This window comes from Condylostylus longicornis, unplaced genomic scaffold, assembly GCF_029603195.1.
Source record: "Condylostylus longicornis isolate FDR11 unplaced genomic scaffold, ASM2960319v2 ptg000202l, whole genome shotgun sequence".
NCBI lineage: Eukaryota > Metazoa > Arthropoda > Insecta > Diptera > Dolichopodidae > Condylostylus > Condylostylus longicornis.
Genome location: NW_026578170.1, coordinates 81,244 through 105,210, shown reverse-complemented (window position 1 = coordinate 105,210; position 23,967 = coordinate 81,244). Strand labels below are relative to the sequence as shown.

General features: G+C 31.7%; 1 protein-coding gene across 4 annotated transcripts; it reads right to left on the bottom strand.

Moving 5' to 3' along the window:
• Nucleotides 1–411: 411 nt before the first annotated feature.
• On the bottom strand, nt 412–15,022 carry LOC129616427 (actin-5C). 4 transcript variants are annotated; one of them, XM_055532051.1, is made up of 3 exons: nt 14,836–15,022; nt 2,525–2,722; nt 412–1,706 (listed from the first exon to the last, which is right to left on the bottom strand). In XM_055532051.1, the coding sequence occupies exons 2-3, from the start codon at nt 2,712–2,714 to the stop codon at nt 766–768; spliced, it is 1,131 nt and encodes a 376-aa protein (XP_055388026.1). In that variant the 5' UTR covers nt 2,715–2,722; nt 14,836–15,022; the 3' UTR covers nt 412–765. The 4 variants fall into 4 exon arrangements, with proteins under 4 accessions (XP_055388026.1, XP_055388028.1, XP_055388027.1 ...); XM_055532053.1 differs by lacking the exon at nt 14,836–15,022 and adding an exon at nt 14,783–14,801; XM_055532052.1 differs by lacking the exon at nt 14,836–15,022 and adding an exon at nt 14,422–14,596.
• Nucleotides 15,023–23,967: the final 8,945 nt, after the last annotated feature.

The following is a 23,967-nucleotide window of genomic DNA, read 5'->3' as shown; positions in this document are numbered from 1 at the left end:
TTAACTAGGTAGGTGACTAGCCTGCCGTAGTTTTTTTTCATTATATTAAATATTTAAACTTATTGATATTTATTGTTTATTTTTCCTGTTTTTTTTTTAATATCGAATTAATTATGAATACATATATGAAAATTACTTATATACTTAATTTGTTATTTCAAAGTATTGTATATTAAAGCTATAATATTGAATATAATTTTTACAGTGATCTGACCATCAACCCGAAACCTTTCGGTTAAAGAACCGGTGCCATAGCCACTGCACTGATGGTCAATTCTAAATTAATATTAAATGGTCAATTTTTTGTACAATAATTTGTAGAATTTTATGAACTTATTTTACAGATAGTTTAGATTTTTCCATTATTTCACTATAAATGCTATAATATCAAATAAAAAAAACACTTACATATGAATTATTCTGATTTTTGGCTTTATTCCCCAAGCTTGTCTAAAATTTAGGCGAATTCGCTAATCATTCATAATACCAAAAATTAATTTCCTTTGCGGATCATAGTAAGGGCCCTGATGTGACTGGTAGCTTTCTTTTATAGCACAAATAACTAACAGAATATGGGTTCTTACTGCTTAACCATGTTAGAATTTGTACCTAACCACTACCTACATTGGAATCAGTTTATAATTATTATCTAACGAATAATGAAGAGATTTTATCTACAAAAAATAATATTGAGCTTTAATGTAAAAAATGTATAAATATAACAAAGGAATGAAATTTTATGAATGAAATTCTATTAAATATGCTTTAGAAACATTTTCTGTGAACTATTGAAGGTCCGGATTCGTCATATTCTTGCTTTGAAATCCACATTTGCTGGAATGTCGATAATGAAGCTAAAATTGAACCACCAATCCAAACAGAGTATTTGCGCTCTGGCGGAGCTATAATTTTAATTTTCATAGTTGAAGGTGCTAAAGCTGTAATTTCTTTTTGCATTCTATCTGCAATTCCAGGATACATTGTTGTACCACCTGATAAAACTGTATTGGCATACAAATCTTTTCGAATATCCACATCGCATTTCATAATTGAGTTATAGGTTGTTTCGTGAATTCCACAGGCTTCCATACCTAAGAATGAAGGTTGGAATAGGGCCTCTGGGCAACGGAATCTTTCATTGCCTATTGTGATAACCTGGCCATCAGGTAGTTCATAACTTTTTTCTAAAGAACTGGAAGAAGCTGCAGTAGCCATTTCTTGTTCGAAATCGAGTGCAACATAGCATAACTTTTCTTTAATATCCCTTACTATTTCTCTTTCTGCGGTAGTTGTAAAAGAATAACCACGCTCGGTTAATATTTTCATTAAATAATCTGTAAGGTCACGACCGGCTAAATCAAGACGAAGAATAGCATGTGGCAAAGCGTATCCTTCATAGATAGGAACTGTATGGGAGACGCCATCACCAGAATCCAGCACAATTCCAGTTGTACGACCGGATGCATATAATGACAGTACAGCCTGAATTGCAACATACATTGCCGGAGTGTTGAATGTTTCAAACATTATTTGTGTCATTTTTTCTCTGTTAGCTTTTGGATTTAAAGGAGCTTCTGTAAGCAAAACAGGGTGTTCTTCAGGTGCAACACGTAATTCATTGTAAAATGTATGATGCCAAATCTTTTCCATGTCATCCCAATTAGTTACAATACCATGCTCAATTGGGTACTTCAACGTAAGAATGCCTAAAATAATAATTTTTTATTATACCATGCTTTTTAAAAAAAATAAACACAAATTCAATTGTAGAAAAGCACAATTTAATATTTATTATTGTCGATTTTTCTTCTTAATTTAACTTGTCGTACAAATCCTTACATATGCATATCTACATATGTACATATGTATATGTAAGTAAAATATCAGTATGTATACGTACATTGACATTACGAAAAATTATATTTCCGCCAGCGGTGATATGTACATGTATGTATGTATACTATAACGCGACAAGTCCTCGAGATACATTTCTGGTTCCAGAAATTTATGCCGTAACTCCAATTGTCGTTTGAGGGAAAAAATATATGGAAACAAAATTGAATTAGACAAACAATATTTTATTGTAACTATTGTGTTTTTTTTTTTTCAAAATAATAAAAGCATAAAAAAAAACGAAAAAGCAAAAAAATTGCAAAAACAAAATATCTAATTTTTAAACAAAATCTTATCTATGTATATCACTGCGATTTCTATTTTCAACTAAGAATTTATTATTGAAATATGTGTTGCCGTTTAACTAAATTCGGTATACATAGATTTTATTCAAAAATCAGAAAAATCTGCCGAAAAAAATATTAAAAATTTTTAATGTCATATAAGGAATAATGTCGCAAGTTAAATAAAAAAGATCCAAATTCATAACGGGTAGTAAATGGAAATGTCGTATCTCGAGGATATAGTGCAATGCTTACTACAATATCTTAACAACCTATAAATTTTATGGTGAAAATATACATATTTATATACATATGTAAGTGATTAATAGCAAAAAAAAAAGAATTACCTCTTTTACTTTGAGCCTCATCACCCACATATGAATCTTTTTGGCCCATACCAACCATCACGCCTTGATGTCTTGGTCTACCTACTATTGAAGGAAACACTGCACGAGGAGCATCATCTCCAGCAAAGCCAGCTTTGCACATTCCAGAGCCGTTGTCAACAACCAGAGCAGCAACTTCTTCGTCACACATGTTTCCTTCTAAAATTGAAATGAAATAAAAAAAAAATAAAAATCCATTTTCAAAACTTACAATAAGTTTTTATAATTATAGTATACTAAGAACCAAACGCGCTCAACAAAAGTTAAACTTAAACTACGAAATATATTATGTTGTGTAAAGTGCAAAGTATTGGTAAACTGGATTCTGAAAATTGGAGTGTGTTTCTAAATTACTCATTACTCAAATTGGGTATATGTATGTACATATCTGCGCATGATGTAGCTAAGAAACTGAAAAATTATTAAAACGTTGACCATATATGGTAAAGTTGTTTTAAATAATTTTGTTATATACATACTTGATAAATTGATAAACTAGTTTTTTACAAATACACTTACATTTTAACACAATAATTTTTTAGCATCATAGCATTTTTCGTGTAACGAATAAACCATGACATTACAAAAGGTAAGACCTGGGCATTGTTGTTTATTATTTACTTTTCACGATATTTTGTTGCTTTCGCCTGCTTGCTTTTTTTTGAAAACCGGAAAAATATTTTTTCAAAAACCTATTCTTTATTTTATATTTCAATTGTTTTAAAGAATAAGTTGTTTGCGTATCTAGACTTATTTTTTTTTTTTTTCTACTAGGTGAAAAAAATCTCGAAAGACGAAGAAGGACGGCTCTATCTGCCTTTTTCCTCCGACAGTGGGGGAGCGTGACTCCTACCCTAAAAAATCACCTAAATTCTGAACGGATAAAACTGGTCCTACAGACCAACTATTACCTCCGCGCTAACTTGGTTTTTCCGTGCAGGAATTAAATACCTTTCATAAGGAAATTGGTATTTCGTGTTAAATCGAATGGTCTAGTTCGTTTAAGTCGTTCGAGCTGCTTCCATATTTACATGCTGTTCTAGACGAGCCCTATGCTTTGTAGCACAACTCCTAATTTCATCCACAATCAAAGGAATTCCTAAGTCCCTGTGGATATCACTGTTACGTGTATACCATGGCGCGTTTACCATGCCCCGTAGAACCTTATTCTGGAAGGTTTTAATTTTGTTAATGTGAGTCTTCTTGGAACAACCCCACAGCTGAATGCCATATCGCCATATTGGTTTAATGATTTGGTTATAAATTAATATCTTATTATCAATTGCCAAATTGGACTTACGACCTAGGAGCCAATAATTTTCTCTATATTTATTTTCTAATTCTATGTGTTTCTTCTTTATATGCTCTTTCCACCTTAGCTTGACATCTAAAGTCATTCCTAGGTATTGTGCCGAGTTATGGATTGCTACATTCGTTTCATTTACGTTAATTTGTGGTGGATTCACTATTTTCCGATTGGTGAAATTTATGTGAACCGATTTTGCTTCATTCAACTTCACCCTCCAATCTCTAGTCCACTGGCTTATTTTGTTAATTGCCTCCTGTAATTTTTTTGTCGAATTGTCAATGTTCGCTCCTACTGCCAATATTGCAGTATCGTCAGCAAAAGTGGCTATCGTAACATTTTCTATTTGTGGCAAATGACTCGTGTAAAGCAGCTACAACGTTGGGTCCAATATACTGCCTTGAGGCACACCTGCCTTTATTTCTTTTAGCGTGGAGTATTCAGCATCTTGTTTAATTCTAAATAATCTATCAGCTAAGTAAGATTCCAAAATTTTCACAAATGACGATGGTAACATTTGCCCTAACTTAAGTATTAGGCCCCTATGCCACACCTTGTCGAATGCCTGTTCTACGTCTAGAAACATAGAAGAGCAGATTTCCTTATTTTCCAAGCTTTTTTCTATAATATTAATTATTCTATTAACCTGGTCTATTGTAGAATGGTTTCTTCTAAAACCAAATTGATGGTTCGGTATGAGGCCCCTATTTTCTATTAGTGGCTTCAATCTCCTTAATAGCAGTTTTGCAAAAAGCTTAGACATCATTGGTAACAGTGAGATGGGTCTGTAAGACTTTCTTTCCCAAAAGGATTTCCCGGGTCTCAGCACCATAATTACCTCCGCGACTTTCCAAGCGCAAGGAACATACCCAAAATCCATAGCTGCATTCATGATTTTCGTTAGATGTTCCAATGCTTCGTCTGGTAGCTCTCTCAGTACTTCCGCAGTAATAAGATCAAAACCTGTCGATTTTTTCGACTTCAGGGATCTTACCTCTTCCACAATTTCTAATTGAGTAAGTGGAGCTATGCTGTCTGCTTCATTTGCGATAGATTCTACCAAACCCACATCTGAGGTTATTCCGTTTGGCGTGAATATGTTTTCCAAGTGATCAGCAAACAATTCGGCCTTCTCTATATTGCTCCTCGTCTAACTGTCATTTGCTCTCATCAGTGGCGGAGCGTGCCTAATCGGTCTCTTTTTGCTCCTTGCCGCCTTCCATAAGGAATAATTCGTTTCCCTCGTAGCTGACAAGTTCTTTATATAATTTTCGTATGTTGCCGATTTAAATTCTTGGATTTTTCTTTTAAGCACCTGGGAAAGTCTGTTTAAAACAGTTTTATCATCAGGGTGACGCGAACGTAGCCATCTACGTCTGGCCCTTCTCTTTTCACCTACTAAATCAGTTATTTCTCGAGGATAACTATTTGCTGTCGGTTTGTACTTTGACATTTTTGTATTGTTCCATGCAGGTCTTTATATGATTTTAATAAAACCTTCTAACTCAACATCTAATTGCTCTCTTGATTGTATTTTAATATTTACGTCAATATTGTTTATTATTTCGTAACTAAAGCTCACCCAATCTGTAGTGCTATTTGTTAAACTGAGCCTAAATAATGTTTTAGTTATTTTTTCACTTAGTTTTAATATGACATCAGAGTGATCCGAATTAAAATTATAGTTATGTTCAAGGCTTAGAAAGTTTTCTAATATCTTTTTGGTTATAAAAAAGTCAATAACATCAGGAATCTTGTTAGTGTCAGTAGGAGTGCCAGTATGAGTGATAGCAACCACCTAACTCTTTAATAGCTTTTCTTAGCTCTCTTCCTCTAGTTGAGGTGATTCTAGAACCCCAATCTGTATGCTTGGCATTATAGTCACCTCCTATTAGATATCTGTGTCCATGCTTGTACAGGAGATCTTTAAAAGTATTTTTCTTAATGCTGCAATTTGGTGGACAGTATACAGCACCAACACTAAAGTCCTGTTTAGTCTATTCAATTTTTATCGAAATAAGCTGAATTTCAGCCGTTTCTATCTTGAATTCTTCATTATGTTCTATACTTTATTAGTATTGCACTACCTCCTCTTGGCTGATTGCTGGGATGTACCGCTTTATAGCAATCATAGCCCTTTATTTTAAGGCTCGTATAATATGTCAGATGAGCCTCCGACAGCAAACAAATATGTATATTTCTCTAAATATGTATACAAATATGTTATGGATTTTGAGAAAGACCTCCAATTCTTGTTTTTTATTAAGAACACTATTAGCATTCCAAGTTACTATATGTACCTCATTTACATACATCTTTTCTTAACTTCCTTGGTGTCCCCGTATACATCTCAGTGTATGCATTTTCTATTTTTAATAATCTTTTAGAGATCTCGTCAATTCTAATCAACATACTATGCATCATTTGCATAATGTCTGCGTCAGTTCTTTTTATTTGTGGGGTTTTGTTCTCAGGTTCCTTCATTTTCTTTTTTGCAGGGTTTTGCTTTGAAGCGGTTGTGAATAAGATACTCCCTTTAACACCTTACTAGGTGCCGTCATTCTGTCTATTTTTGGAGTTCTTTGTTCATTAAATTTAACTTGGTTTTGTTTGGTCTTATTCTTTTTCAATCTTCTTTTTTGCAATTCTTTTGCAACCAAACAGCCTCGATAGCTAGCACGGTGTGCCTCATTGCAGTTCGCACAATTGGGCTGAAAATTATCTTCTTGTTGCACTCCTCTGTCATATGATTACCAGCACATTTGACACATCTAGTCTCTCTTTAGCAAAACTTTTGTGTGTGTCTAAATCTCTGGCATCTCTTGCATTGAGGAATGGATTTGCTGCTTCTAAGAGCTTCAATTTTTACTCTCATGTGCTGTAAGCATTCTATTTTATAGATCTTGGTTATCTCTTCCGAATGGTCAAAAGATAACATAAAGAGCGGAAGTTTTACTGAAATATATTTTCCATTTTCCTTCTTCCTTTTAATTTTATTTACAACATCTAGACATTTAAAGCCTTTGTTAATAAGCTCTTTTTTTATATCCTCTGGCTCACACGATGGATGGAGATTTCTGGTCATAACTTTAACTGGCCTTGTTAGTTTATTCTCATACGTGTGCCACTCCAGTCTAGCCTTATTTATAGCTTTTGTTAGTAATCTGTATTAATTTTCATTTTCCATATTTATTTTTAATTGGTCATTATTCATCATATTGACCCTAACGTTTATTCTTTCTTCTTTTAATATCTTAACTATGTGGGAGTAGTTCTTAATGTTTCTCAATATAACCGGAGGAGGCTTGTGCTAGACTTAAAGCTCTTTACTATTTACTTATGTATATAAGAGATAGTTGCCGAACTTATTAAATCTATTGAAATATTTATGAAATTTGCTTATTACCCATAATAATGCCATAAATGTCTATTAGGCCACCAAGATAAACTTTTTTTCTGAAATTTTGCAATCGGAAATCAAAAGTTACAAAACAATTTTTTTTTTAATGTTTTATATTTTCGAAGAATTGAAATTTTTTTTTTATTTGCTTTGTGTGGGAGGAATGGGGGTAGTATTGCGGCAAGACAGACGCACATTTATAAGCAAGCTTTATCAATGTGCATTCAAATTCATTTATATATTTAAAACATGCAATGTCGAAAACAAAGGGATTTATTAGCCCAGGTGGCAGACCAGTTGATCTGGAAAATCCACTGTCTTCGGAGATCGGTCCCATGGATTCTGAGGGGGAATTTCATTTTCAAACATTGCTTTCCCGTAGGATTACATTAACACCGAGAACTTCACCTAAAATATTATCGAACGACACACCTACCGCAGGTTATAAACGTTTGTTCGAGTCAGCTAGAAACACCACACACAAGGCTGAAAAGAGGATTAATGCAACTAATTTTTCAATACCCAACTTGGATCCTGGACATTCAGAGCTTTAGACGAGGAAAATGAAAAACTTCGACAAAAGATAATGTGAATGAAAAAAATACTTGCTACCATGAGGAAAGATATCAACGAAATGAAGGCTGAAAATGCAGCCCTCAAATCCCAATTCAAAGAAGCGACAAACAAGCAACCTGTCGTTCCGTCAAGCGTAGTGAGCTCAAGTGAGAAACCCGATCTTACGGGGTATAACTCAGAGATGGAACCGATTACTACACGTATAGAGAAGAGACCCTGTAAGAAGACAGCGGTAAATAATCAGCCAGTCATGCCCAAATCGAAAATGACATCCAATATAATGAAAAAAGAAAGGACAGAAAATGATAGAGGAGACATCGTCGTCCACAACAAAAACTTATCCTTGTTTATGTTAACGTTTGATAAGAATGAAAGTACTGAAAAAATACTTTGAACATGGCAATAACTGCACGGCACAAAACTACAGCTCTTTCAAGAGTTCCATTGGTGACTTATGTTCAAGAAAGGGGTGTCGGGGCGCCCTTGACACCTAAAATAAATGAGAGAAAGGCAGTTCCAATGGCAAAATCAAAGGAAAAGACTTACGATCAAGTTGCTGCAAAACCTACAACAGACAAAGTTCTAGAGCTTATACTAAAAAAACTTGACGATCAAAAAAATATTTCAAATCCTGCAACAAATGCAGGAACTTGAAATCTTTCTCAACAGAGAAAAAATTGATAGTTGCTTGGTTGCAGAAACCCTTGGTTTTACCAAAAAAAGTAACCTAAAAATTAATGGTTATAAGTGCTACAGTGCTATACATCCTGATAATAAAGCTAAAGGCGACTCGTCAATCTTTATCAAAAGTAATATTAAGCATCAAGGATAGGTTAGTGTTGAAAAACAAACAACACAAATTGCTTCGATCAAAGTCAACGTTAAAAATAAGGAATTAGTGATTTCTTCCGTTCACTGTCCCCCATGTTATAATTTAAAAGTCGCTGATTATAAATCAATGCTTAATCATATGGGTAAAGACTTCCTGATCGGTGGCGGGAAAGGTAGGGCTCTTTACGAAACAGCAGCTGAAATCGGCTGTAATTTTCACTCCACTAGAAAGCCAACTTATTGGCCAACAGACAGAAACAAAATTCCAGACCTATTGGACTTTTTCATAACTAGAGGAATTTCCGACAATTATACATATAAAACCGAAAATTACGATTTAAACTCTGACCACTTTCCAATTATATTAACGGTCTCGGAAGCAGTGGTACTTAAAAGTGACTTTTGCAAACTAACCAACCGGACAACCAAATGGGGCTTATTTAAAAACATACTTGAGAACAACACAGTGTTAAAGGTACTACTAGAAACTAAATACCAACTTGAAGATAAGCTTGATCTGTTCATAACAAATGTACAGGGCGCAGCCTGCAGTAGCTTCTCGTAAGTTAAAAAAAGGGGAAAAAATGTGACGTACCCTCTAGAAGTAGGGAACCTGATCGCTGAAAAAAGGAGAGCTCGCAAAGTATGGCAAATTTCGCGGTTTCAGCAGGATAAAACGCGTGTGAATCAACTGGGGAATAAACCAAAGCAACTTCTAAAAGAGATAAAAAATGCATCTATAACCAACTATTTATATAACTTATCGGCTGACAAGGACCACAATTACTCCTTGTGGAAAGCTGTTAAAAATATTAAGAAACCTAAGTATAAAGTTCTTCCTATTAGAAAGGATGATGGTTCCTGGATAGTAAGCGATGCAGAAAAGGCGAATAACTTTGCAGATTATCTCGAGGGTATCTTTTTACCACTCCTAAGACAAACCTTAGGGGAAAATTTAACTTCGGCGAACAGAATTCACGCTGTACGAGTTCCGAAAATAAAAATGACTGAACTCAAGGCTGAAATCAAGCTCTTACAGGCCTCAGGTTACAACTTGATAACAGCTGAAATAGTGAAAAAGCTCCTAGAAATTGCTGTAAAAAAGCTGCTTTTTTTGTTCAATGCGTCGCTGAGACGTAATCATGTGCCAGTTCAGTGGAAATCATCATGGTACCCAAGCCTGGGAAACTTGCCAATGATATGAAGTCGTATAGACTTATAGACATAACTGATGGTGTTGTCGAAGCTGTTTGAAAGGGTTTTATTGAATCGCCTGAAACCAATAATAGAAAATAGAGGTCTAATCCCCGACCATCAGTTTGGGTTTCGGTCTAGGCATTTCACTATCTATCAAGTACACAGGTTAACGAACGTCATTGAAAATGCGCTTGAAAACAAAGAATATTGCTCAACTGTCTTCCTGGACGTAGCCCAGGCATTCGACAGAGTTTGGCACAAGGGCCTCAACTTCAAAATAAAGGAGTTTCTGCCAGAGCCATTTCCAAAAATATTGAAGTCCTACCTCTCTGACAGAATATTTAGGGTAAAATTTGAAGAAGAGTACTCCATCTTTAAAAATTTGAGAGCTGGTGTGCCTCAGGGAAGTGTGCTGGGACCTTTTTTGTACTTGCATTGCACCAGAGATATCCAGCAAAGCAAAGAAACTTTCTTAACAACTTTTGCAGACGATACGGCAATATTAGCGACCGGTAAAACTGTTGAATTAGCTACGAATAAATTGCAAGTCTCATTGAACGAAGTGTCTACTTGGACGAAAAAATGGGGGTTCAAACTCAACGAAGCCAATTGGTGTCTTACTTAATGGGGCAACAATTCCGTACGCCAACGAAGCCAAATACCTTGGTATGCTGAATTAAATTGGAAAGGGCATGTTAAAAAAAGAAAAGTGAGCTTAACATAAAACATGGAAGACATTCTTAGCTTAATACACAAAACAAACTACTGCTCTACAGTCAGGTTCTCAAGCCCGTTTGGACTTACGGTATACAGCTGTGAGGCTGCACAAAAGAATCACATTTGAAAATTATCCAAACTTTCCAAAACAAGGTCCTCCGAATCATTGTAAATGCACCAATAAAGATGAAATAAAGAAATATGCAATCAATCATCAATCAAGATTACTCTAGCAAGACATTTCCAAGATGCTGATACTTTAGGATGTTGATCAAGTACATAGACGACTAAAAATTGTTAGACTGCTTGAACTCATCGGCTAGACAAATACAACGTACAGGAAACTCATCAGTGGATGACCCATAACCCCTATAGTGAGCTAGAAAATTTGCTAGATAGGAATTATTTTCTTAGTTGCAATATCACTTAAAATAAAAAAAAAAATTTGCTTTGTGAAATTTTTGAATATTATAATATTTTTTGTTTTCCTTGTTTTTCATTTTCTTTAATTTCAATTTCTTATTCAAAAATTTTATTCTTTAACGCACTATTCTTCTATTTGGAAGATAGAAGGGTAGTGAGTTAAAGAATAGTGATCAGATGGAATTTAGCAACCGATTTTTTTGATATTAAAATTTTTAAATTAAACAAAATATGTAGAAACAGTAGAGCTAAAAATGTTGAGAAATTTCCTTCACGCAAATGATTTCCGACACCCCATCCATTTAAACTTCATATAAATTTGAAGTTTATTTTTTGATTAGTTCTCTGAGCTTGGTGGCCTGATATGTATGTATATATGACATTAAGAAAAATTCATAGGGAAAATTAAAGAATTGAAATGCATATTCACCCGTATTCTGGTAATCGTATGGCATGCAAATATGGCATAAAGCAATACTATCCCGTCTATGTATTATTCTAGGAGTCGTAGACGTAGTAACTAAAAGTGGTTCTTATCTTGATATGATTACAGATTTCAAAATCATCACGTGTGTACTTTCTATATTATTTTTCATGTATCGTGATAGTTTTTAGCACTTTTCCAAAAAATTTTTGAAAAAAAGTGCTTATTAGTTTCACTCTGTCCGTCCGTCCGTCCGTCTGTCCGTGTGTCTGTTTACAAAACTTCTACACCCTTGAAGATAGAAAGCTGAAATTTTGTACGTACATAGAGTTTTACTAGAAACTTATTTTCGTAGAACAAAATTTTTATCTATCTCCCCCCCTTTAGAAATTATACCCCCCCGAAACCCTAAAAATGCCATTCTTTAACTATTTAGTGCAATGAAACCATAAGGATTTTTCAAATTTTGCAAACGCAGAAAGGCAGTGGCTTGCTTCCCCTAGTGGGGTATACTAAAGGTTAACTTTAGAAAAACAAAATGGCCGCTCAAATTTACCGTTATCTAAAGTCCGTTTTATTTTTGACATCAAATTTTTGATGTCGTTTATTTTCTAGACCCCAACCTGTAGAAGCTTGAAATTTTATGGGCTTTTAGACATTAACAAATAGTTCATTTCGTTGGAAGAAAATTTTTTTCCATCTCCTTCCCCTCTCAAGTTATTGCCTCTTGAAATTTGTAAAATTTGAATTTTTGATACCTTATATTTCCGAAACCGCAAGCTTTTTCAAATTTCTATAAACACCAAAATCTAACGGTAAATTCCATGACATTAAAAAATATAATTATTTTTCTTAACTCACATAATTAAACCTTAAAATCGAGCATTATGTTAACCCCACTTTATATTAATTTTTGCTTTATTTCAAAGACTGCATAAATCGTTGATCCTAAATATATGCAATCCTACAAAGAGTTTTGTATATGAATGAAAATAATTTTTAGAATGTGTGATAGGTATACATAGACTGTATTTAAAAGCAGAATTTTCACTTGCTGAAGGGAAAAGTGTTACAATACAAACCATTGGTTTGACCCAACTTTATTTTTTATCATCTCAATATTTGCACTCGGTGAACCATCACGTCACGGTTTTCCTAGGTTAAATGTATAAATATAATGCAATGTCGACGAAGTTAGTCATTTCAAAAATTATTTATTTAATATTACAGTAAAAATTTTAGTCTACTAAGTTTTATATTGATAATCAGTTTTTTTGTATTTTATAATCAAAAGTTTGAAATATTTTGGATATCTAAATACAATGTTATTTAGTGAAGCTGCAAGGGATTAAAGAAACGGCTAAATCAAAGTATATCTATTAATAAGTAGTTCGATTCTCCGTTTACATCATACTAATGCAATCCTTCACCAATATTTGTGTACAAAAAATTCCCTTACCTAAAAGAGTTAAGCAATATACCTATTTTGTTAAGCAGTATTTATTTTTTCGTATATAAAGTATAGGAAAAAATATTAAGAATTCTATAAGCGGGAGTTTTATTTCTGCAACTTATTCCAGTACAAGGTGGCAGAAATGGTATATCCATATTATAAAAGCGAAGCGATATAAGAACAAAATTTGACTATTAAAATAAAAAAAATTTATAATTTACATATTATATGTGTATAATTTGAAAAAGACAAATAATGTTAACAAAAAACTTAAAATTTGTAATTAGTAATTGTCATTACATTTATTGTAATATAAACTATGAATTTTTTATTTTTATTTCAATTTTGTTTTAAAAATTTAAAACAAATATGTCTTATGAATGTATACAGACATACACGCGTATCGGTAATAGGCATTTTTTTTTTATAAATTGCTCAATCTCTACGCCTCCTACGTTTTGACGGGAAATCAGCTTTAAACTCAAGCTGCGTTTTTACTATTTTAACTTAAAAGAACAAAAACGAGTTCAGCTATTAAATTTCAAATCATTATTAACATTTCAAGTCAAGTAAGCGTCTTGAGTCAAGTAAGGCCAAGGTCAAGTAACGTTTATATAGACAATTATAAGCTTGAAGCAGCCATATAAACGGGGTATATACATATTACTACATCATATTGTCTATCTACCATTAATAGGTATGTACCGTATAACATAGTATGAAATTTTGAATTTATAACTATTACTTTCATACATTCGAATTCATGAACTTAACTTTTATGAAATGACAAATAAAATATGAAAAAAAAAATTTTCTTATCAAAATGAAAATAACAAAATTTTTGCCTAACTTAATTTTATTTCAGTTCAATGTTTTTCATACACTTGTTTGTTTACAATATTTTGTTTCTTTCTTGTATACACAACTTTTATTACCATCTATTTTTAAATAAAAATGGAATATTTTAAGAATTTGGAAGGAAAATGCAATCGAAAATTAACGGAATGGAACGAGTCGAACTATTTATTAATAGAAATACTTTGGGCTAAATATTTCTTTAAAACTTTCTTTGTTTTGTTTTATGTACTTTTGTATATGATATAAATGTACAAATAACAAAAAAATTTTCAATTCATTCAATCTTAAATGTTTTTGTGACGATACATCAGCTGTTAATGCTACGAACCTAAAAATATTTTAATAAAATGTAATTGCTTTTTTTATACACGTCAGTGACGCGACTAACAGAATATCATGTATGTATTATAGGGCAAGGTATAATGTATTATCTAACAAAATTTGGATATGTATTATAGGAACCAGAAAAATTCCATCAGAATTTCTTTTCTGATAAAATGACATACACACATACATATGTACCTACATTTGTATATATGGTTTTAATGAGGAAATATTATGAAATCCATGTGCACGTATGTACATAATTTATGTCAGAATATTAAAATTTAGCGCCGATAAAGTTGAAGGTGTAGTGCATTTTTTATTTACAAAAATATTAACTTATACATACGTATATATGTATGTAATATTTGACTTTCCTTTAAATTAAGTTTTTTATGTAATCTTTTTTAAATTTGTAAGCCACAAGTTTTGTTTTCTGGGAGTAGTGTCTACTATTATTTCTATTTATTCAGTAGCTTTCTGCTTCCAAACTAATTTCCAAGCTAATTAAATTTGTTTCCAAACTATAATTAAAATTGTGTAAAACATATTTGAACACGTATTTTTATAAGAGTCATTAAGAATTTAAATTAGTCAATATTACATTTATTCAATAATATCTTCAAAATATTTTTTAACTTAATATAATATAACATTTGATATGAAAAACTTTTTATTATATCTCTTGTAAACAATATGTTTATACATACTTATTTTCGTTCAACTTATTTGCATTTTATGTTTTAATTACGATAGCACTTACATTATTTAGTTTAAAATAAATTTGGTATATGTAAACTAATTTTTTAATCTATATTCTATATTTATATGTATATTATTAAAAATTGGTTTTATTTATGGAATTTGTTTTTCGTAAATGAACGAAAACCGTGCAGTAGTGCTATTATATTTGTAGAAACTTATGGTATTAAATAACCCCTCCAATCCACAATAACTTTGATTACTTGCCATATAAGGTAATCATATTTAGTTAACGATTTCCTTATGCAATTTAGTTACGTCAAAGTACATTTTCATATATGTATTGGTCAAATTAAATCATTTATACATGTTCGTAACCTAACCAAAATGCACGCCTTGACATCGAGAGAATTTTACATGCTGCTATAAAAGAGACTTCGAACAAGCTACTTCTTAACTTTACAAATGCATGTATCAAAGAATTTTCAAGAAAGAAGTTATTACAAAATGAATAACATAAAAAAAAAATAAACACATGCATATTTATATATACGAACCTATACATTTATATACACCAGGGAACGAGATGCTATAAGCTCTAGTAGTGTCTTGGCTTCACGTTTGGTAGGACGCTCAATTTGAATCTTTATTGGAATTCAGTCACTAAAAACACTGAACCTTTTCTCTGGATGTGTAAAAATCTCTGTGGAAAAACGTTTAGTCTATTGTATAAAAGGTATTTATCAATTATTTTACCAGTAATGCCTTGATAATTATGGGTTGATATATCAATTTGAAAATTATTTGGCTTAAAGTTGTCTTTTTTAACAAAATCAAGTTTAGGAGTTTTTTGAGTAAGCATGGTTGCTTCTCCGATCTCTCTGTTCTCCGGTAAGCTTTGTATCGACATGTGCAGTACAATGTTTTGTGATAATGGAACTATAATTACGTTTTCAGATGATAAGGTGGCAAGAAGAGTTCCAGACTTTTGACAGAAGTTGGTGGGCAGGTAGGAAGAATCTGTGGTATAGGTTACTAGACGAAAACGCTTCAAGAGAATTGCGTAATTGTATTATGCCAACATTGAATATTTGGCCCAGTAGATGGGGGAAGGATGAATTCCAGGGCTTAGCAGAGAAGATATCCGACTTAATTTCTTATATGCAAAAGGGTGCGATGCAGTGGAGTGCTTATGCAGATTTTGTGTATAGGAGAGAATACGGAAATATAAATGTATTAATTCTGTGGAAGCACGACATTTGCAGTCAATTCTTCATTTGCAAGGTCACGTGATTGATTGTCGTTGAATACTTCAAGGGGAAATTTTTTAAGAGCTAACATAGATATGTCTGTATGTATATGTATGTATAGATGTTTATCTCATTTTCCATAAACCCCTATAATGTACGTAAGAAAAAAGACTATTTATTTCTTTAGTCCATATATAAATTTCGTACGGGAAGGCTGTGTCGCTGAGCGTTAAAATAATTTATTTGCTGCTTAAAATTTAATTTTAATTTAAATTTAGTGAATGATTATGTTAATTTTTTGTGGTATTAAATAAAATGAAGATTTATAATTTATATTAATTAAATTTTGTCTTTTGTTCATAATATTTACTATAAAACAAAGTTGAATTTGAAAAAATAGTACTAAAGTTTATTAAAAAAGAGAAAATGATTAAATAAATTAGTAAGATTCGGTGTACGTTTTAAAGTTTCTATTGTAATCATATTTAAATAAAATATAATAATATATTTGATTACGTTCATATAAATAGGTGTTGTGTCATATAAATGCCCCGAAGGTGTTGCGTTGAAGGATGCAGAAGCAATATTCTATGAGAAAAGGAGAACGTAAATCCGATATTTACATTTACTTTGCCAAAGAACGAGGTCATCAGGGATAAAATGTATACAAGCAATAGGAAAAACAAATTCGACACCACCGAAAGTATTTTTAATTTGTAAGAACTTTATATTCTATTTTTCTGCTTGTGGCAAATATAATTTAATCAATTACTTAGTAATGTTAAGATTTGAACAATTTAAATAAGTATGTAATTTAATGTCTAATAAAAGAAAATTAAAAAAATTTGGGAATTTAGTTGTTACATTTTGGTCGTAAAATTTACTAGTTTTAAGAAAAATTGATTAAAAATTTTATTTTTTTATGTAAATATGTTATATAGCTTATTCAAAAACAATTTTGTTATGTATTTACTATTTTGGTTTTAGCTGAAAAATATATATTACCAATAATGATCAACTTTGAATACACCGTATGTATTTATTAGTAAATTATGTATTACGGAGTCTTGAGAAAAAAGATGTCTATGCATTTTCATGTCTATCTCAATACAATATTTATTTAAGAAAAAAACTTCTTCTATTGCTTTTTTTAATATCAGTAAAATTCTACAATACAAAAAAAAATATTCGACAAAAATATTTGATTTTTTCAATTATTGCTTTTTTTTGCTTAAAGTTAGAAGACTATAAAATTTTTGCAATTAAATAAATTTCATTTCTTCCAAACCATATTCATAAAATTTCTCAAAATTTTAGTTCTGGTATTTCAGCATTTCATAAAAAACAATTCATTTTTAGTTTACTGCTTATCTTTCTAATTTACATTTGAATTAAACATTGGAATTTGCTTGATCTTTTTAAACACAAAAAAATATCTGCCATCTGCATACAAAAAAAATATTAAATTGATAATAAATACTAGCTTTCACTTCTTTAAACTTCCGTGAAGTTTCAGAAGAAAATCAGCTTTGATAAAGTGCGTATGTAGCGCACGAAATATATTAGCGAAAAATAAAAGTATTTTATTCCGAATAAAAGGAAGTTTTCTTTTCACACCAATTAATAAAAAAAATTATATTTCGGAAAAATTATCAACCATTGAAGAAAAAATTTTTTTTGAGAATGAATTAAAGTAACCAAAAAGGGTTCACAAATGGTTTTTTCTAAGTCTCACATTTTATAGTCCAAAATAAAAATTTTCAGTTTCTGGCATGACCAAAAAACATTTCTTTATGTTTGATAAGTACCTTGAAATTTGGCGTTTATCGTATATTTATAATGTTTTTAAAAGTTTTTTCAAGTTTTTTGCCTGGTTTATTTTTTTTGAATGAGAGTTTTTTTTCTTTTGCGAGAAATTTCGTCATTTTTTCTTTTTATACCCTGCACTTCGTGAAGGGTATATTAACTTTGGTATGGAGTTTGTAACTACTTGAAGGAGTCATCTGCGGTATGGACATATATATATATTCTTGCTCAGCGTAAAATTCTGCGTTGATTTAGACATGTCCGTCCGTCCGTCCGATCGCACGATAACTCAAAAACGAATAATGCAATCGACACCAAACTTTCACTTGTTGTTTCTTTTGTGCCAAGGACGAACCCTATTGTTATTGGACCAATTCGGACAACGGGTTCGGGTAGCTGCCATACAACTCAAAGAGTTTATTTTCATTATTTCAAAAACTAAAAAAGGTACAAATATAGAATTTCGTATACATGTGTCCAATTATATTCTACATATGCTCTAAAAATTTTAATGAGATAGCTGCACCGGTTCGGGTGGCTGCCATACAACTCCAAAAGTAAATTTTTTATATTCGGCAAAATAATAAAGTCAGATTCATGAAACTTGGCAGTCGTGTGTCCAATTATAGGTCAAAGATATTTCTGAAGTTTTGGTGGAATTGCTTGACAGGTTCGAGCAGCTCCCATACAAGTCCAAAAGCTTATTTTAAATATTTGGAAAAATAATAAAGTCAGATTTATGAAACTTGGCAGTTGTGTGTCCAATTATAGATCAGATATATTAGCGAAGTTTTAGTGGAATTGCTTGGCAGGTTCGGGTACCTGCCATACAACTCCAAAAGCTTATTTTAAATATTTGGAAAAATAATAAAGTCAGATTCATGAAACTTGGCAGTTGTGTGTCCAATTATAGGTCAAAGATATTTGTGAAGTTTTGGTGGAATTGCTTGACAGGTTCGAGTGGCTCCCATACAAGTCCAAAAGCTTATTTTAAATATTTGGAAAAGTAATAAAGTTAGATTCATGAAACTTGGCAGTTGTGTGTCCAATTATAGATCAGATATATTTGTAAAGTTTTAGTGGAATTGCTTGGCAGGTTCGGGTACCTGCCATACAACTCCAAAAGCTAATTTTAAATATTTGGAAAAATAATAAAGTCAAATTCCTGAAACTTGGCAGTTGTGTGTCCAATTATAGATCAGATATATTTGCGAAGTTTTAGTGGAATTGCTTGGCAGGTTCGGGTACCTGCCATACAACTCCAAAAGCTTATTTTAAATATTTGGAAAAATAATAAAGACAGATTCATGAAACTTGGCAGTTGTGTGTCCAATTATAGGTCAAAGATATTTCTGAAGTTTTGGTGGAATTGCTTGACAGGTTCGAGTGGTTCCCATACAAGTCCAAAAGCTTATTTTAAATATTTGGAAAAGTAATAAAGTTAGATTCATGAAACTTGGCAGTTGTATGTCCAATTATAGATCAGATATATTTGCGAAGTTTTAGTGGAATTGCTTGGCAGGTTCGGGTACCTGCCATACAACTCCAAAAGCTAATTTTAAATATTTGGAAAAATAATAAAGACAGATTCATGAAACTTGGCAGTTGTGTGTCCAATTATAGGTCAAAGATATTTCTGATGTTTTGGTGGAATTGCTTGACAGGTTCGAGTGGCTCCCATACAAGTCCAAAAGCTTATTTTAAATATTTGGAAAAGTAATAAAGAAAGATTCATGAAACTTGGCAGTTGTGTGTCCAATTATAGATCAGATATATTAGCGAAGTTTTAGTGGAATTGCTTGGCAGGTTCGGGTACCTGCCATACAACTCCAAAAACTAATTTTAAATATTTGGAAAAATAATAAAGTCAGATTCACGAAACTTGTGTGTTCAGTTATAGATCAGACATATCCGTGAAGTTTCTATAGAATGGTTTCACAGGTTTGAGTAATTGCTATACAACAATGAAAGGTGCAGGGTATTCAATCGGTTCATACCGACTGAAACGTTTTTACTTGTTTTAAAGTTTTTTCAATTTCAAATTGGGTTTTGATTTATTAATTGATTTAATAACAGTAAGTATAAATAGTAAAAAGATTTAAACAGTAAGTATAAATAGGAAAAAAAGTTTTCTCCATGCATACTTATTATTTTTGCTTCATATCTTCTAAAGCTAATCACATTAACTGATAGCATATTTTCAATAATGTTGCGAACCTCATGCGCTTCCTTGATAAAAATCTTGCAGTTAGGATATTCATAGTAATCGGACGTGTTAATTACTCTCGGAAAAAATTGTATTAATAAATAACGTTTATTGTATTGAGTTTAAATAGTTGTTCCTGTTCATATTGGGATTCCATCAGCTGTAATGGCTGAATGTAACAAATGTCGGACCAGGATCAGAGGCGAGACCGGTATAAGATGTGCCGGGGAATGTGGTAAAATATATCATAGCGCTATAAAATGCAGTGGTTTAGATCAAGCAGCAAGCAACGCTTTGGACGCAAATAAATCTATTAGATTCATTTGCGACGATTGTGTATTATATATTCAAAATGTTGATATGATTTTACAAAATATATATAGAGCGATAAAAAAAACCACGATTATTTGAATGAATACAAACATGAATTCGAGGATGCGATAAAAAAAATGAAGATGAAATTATTGGCTTACTAAAAGCCGTTGAAGATAGGTACTTGGAGCGCTTGGAAAGTATAAAAGGTGCTCAACAGAAAGAATTCGATAAAGTATCGAGAATAGCCGAATTATTCAAAACGGACATTGAAAAATTGAATACAGCTGTAAACAAAAGTTTATTGAAGTCTGATGAACTTTGCAGTGAACTTAAAAAAGTAAAAGCAAATGAGGTCAAATTAAATATAAGTGAAAATATTTCATTCTCGGTTATTGTAAAAAATGCTGATGCAAATAAAAAATTTCCGCAAATTAAAAAACAACTACCTTTGATTATCAAACCTATAGCAAAACAAAGTTGTAATGTTACAAGAGCAGATTTAAATAAGAAGGTCGATCCAAAAGACTTTAAAATAAAAAATATTGAGAATAGAAAGAACGGTGTGATTGTTGTTGAAACTGATCATAATCTAGAGAGGAAGAAAATTAAATCTGCACTTGAAGGAAACCTGGATAAGAATTATGTAGTCAAAATTCCTTCTGAAATAAAACCTAAAATTGAAATAGTGCACATTGGTACATAGTACTCAGAAATTGAGTTAATAACCAAATTGAAAGCGCAAAACCATCATCTTGAAGCGAGTGAAATGAAAATAATTAAGATATATAAAGTACAAAGGCAGGGTGAAGACAAATATAATGCGATTGTCGAAATTGATAAAGAATCTTTTCCTAAAGCTTTGCAAAATGAAAAAGTTTCTATAGGATGGGAACGCTGCAAGATATTCGACGCGTTGAGAGTGCTTCGGTGTTTTAAGTGTCATGGATTCAATCACAAGGCGGCTGAATGCAAAAATGAAGAGAAGTGTGCTATTTGTTTGGGTAAACACAAAAACAGTGAGTGCAAAAAGGAGAAAGTTAATAAATGTATTAACTGCTTAGCTGCGAATGAGAGGTTAAAACTAAACCTTGATGCTACTCATGAAACACTAAGCAAAAAATGTCCAGTTTATTTAAATAAATTAAACATGCTGAAAAAGAAAATTTGATATTAGCAATTACTGCTAATTGAAGTTGATCCAACTAGCTATGCTGTACTTAAAACTTGTCAACATACCCACAATGACAACAAACTTAAAAAACAAAACAGCTGGAAATTATTTCAAACCCCTAGGTAAATGATAATTCAACGAAATAACTTAGATTTAGATTTTGATATTAGTTATAGTGGTAATTGTGGCTTAAATTGTAGTAGTGTTTTTGAATTTTCCTCTAACACTAATTTGTTTTTTATAATACATCAAAACATAAGAAGCCTAAGACAAAACTTTGATTTGTTGCTAGTTCATTTAGAAACATTTATTAACAAGCCGGACTTTATTTTTGTCTCTGAAATTTGGGTTTTTGAGAACGAGTTAGTGGAGTACAATATTCCTAATTATACATTTTTTGCTAATACTAACGAGTCGTATGCTGCTGATGGTGTGGGTGTATTTGTAAAAAATTGTTATTTGAATGCAGATGTTACATATTATACTTTTGCATCTGCTGATATTTTGAAAATTGATTATAAAATTAAGGATATTTCGTTTTCTTTTATTTGTGTGTATAGATTACATAGTTGTTCAGTTAATATATTTCTTAATGAGTTCAAAAATTTGGTATATAACATAAATTTTTCTAATTTAATAATTGTTGGTGACTTAAATCTAGATTCTCTATCTAATTCTGAAAATGTTGACTATTATCTTTCAATTCTAGCTGAAAATGGTCTATTTCCTTTTATTAGTGAATCAACTAGGATTAGTTCTGGGTCTTGCCTAGATCATATTCATGGTCGTTTCGATACTATTCCTTTGCGTGTGAAAAGGAAGTTTTTAATTTTGAAATTACAGATCATTGTATGACTGGACTTTTTGTTAAATCGTTAATAGTTGATAAAAAAGAAAATACTCCTGATACTGCTACAATTTCAAAAATAGATTATAATAGACTGAACAATATGCTAATTTTTGAATTTTGGGATGATGTTTATAATGAACAAAATGCTAGTGCAGCATATAATAAATTCATTGGAATTTTAAGCAGTTATATTTCCCAAAGCACTTTTAGTTATAGTCCTCGTGCGAAAAATAAAAAGTTAAAACCGTGGATGAATGGTATTTTGTTGAGAAAAGTAATATTAAAAAATAAATTATGTATCAAATTATATAAACATCCATCTAATTCTAGGTTAAAAAGTCGTTACAAAAAGCTGTGCAAATTAATAAAAAAAGAAATTTCTGAATGCCATGAAAGATTTTATCGTAATGAATTCGCTAAATGTAATGGTGGTATAAGGAGCGAGTGGAGACTAGTTAATAACTTGCTCAATAGGAACTCGAAAAATAGTAAGAAAATAGTACTTATACAAAATGGACAGTCTATAACAGATGAGTTTCTAATTGCAAATGAATTCAATAATCATTTTTCCTCGGTTGCTTTAAAGTTGTCTTCTGATTTAGGTTCTGACTTTGAATATGATATCACGGAGGTAAACAGTGTTCGTAACAGTTTCTTTTTTGATAGTTTCTCGGTACCTGAACTTCTCCAAATTATTCGGTCTTTAAAAAACTCAAATTCTGCTGGGTTTGATAATATCTCCAATAAATTATTGAAGGAAATTGCATTTAATATTGTCGATGTTCTGGTGTATATTTTCAACTTTTGTGTGCTTTCAGGATTATTTCCCGACCAGCTAAAATCTGCGGTTGTTATTCCACTGTTCAAAAAAGGGGTGGAGTCAGACGTAAACAACTATAGACCTATTTCCTTGCTTCCTACGATTTCGAAAATTTTCGAAAAGGCAATGAAAGCAATGAAAGCTAGAACATTGAAGTATTTAAATGAATAGGAATTTTTTAATTCGAAGCAATTTGGCTTCAAAAAAGGATGCTTTATCAAATTTTTGTTCGCAAATAAATTCGGGTCTGGACAAAAAACTAAATTGTGCAGGTCTATTTGTTGATGTTACTAAAGCTTTTGACAAGGTGAATCATAAAATTCTTTTGAATAAATTATATGCGCTAGGTTTTCGTGGTTTTATATTGGATTGGTTTAAATCATACTTAGAATGCAGGACTCAAAGAGTCAAAATTGGTAACAAATTCAGTAGTGTTCAGTATGTTAGTTTGGGAGTTCCCCAAGGATCTGTTTTGGGACCAATATTATTTCTTACATATATAAATTCACTTTTTTATTTGGAATGTCAAGGTAATTTAACAGCTTTTGCTGATGATCTTGCAATTTCCTATTCGTGCAACAGTCCGCTCAATCTAACGTGTGCAATCAATAAGGATCTTAGCTTATTAAGATATTGGTTCTTCCGACATAAGCTAATTGTTAGTGATAAAACAAAACTAATGTTTTTTAATCTTATGCAAAAGGAACTTTCTGATATGAATCTTGTTTTTCATTCTTCTGGTTGCAAAAGTGTTTTTATGGATAGTGATAATAAC

Bases quoted from the DNA above. Each gene is read 5' to 3' on its own strand.
- LOC129616427 (XM_055532051.1), bottom strand. From the start codon at position 2,714: ATGTGTGACGAAGAAGTTGCTGCTCTGGTTGTTGACAACGGCTCTGGA. The intron at 1,707-2,524 runs GTAATTCTTTTT...TTATTATTTTAG, and splicing joins TGAGGCTCAAAGTAAAAGAG to GCATTCTTACGTTGAAGTAC.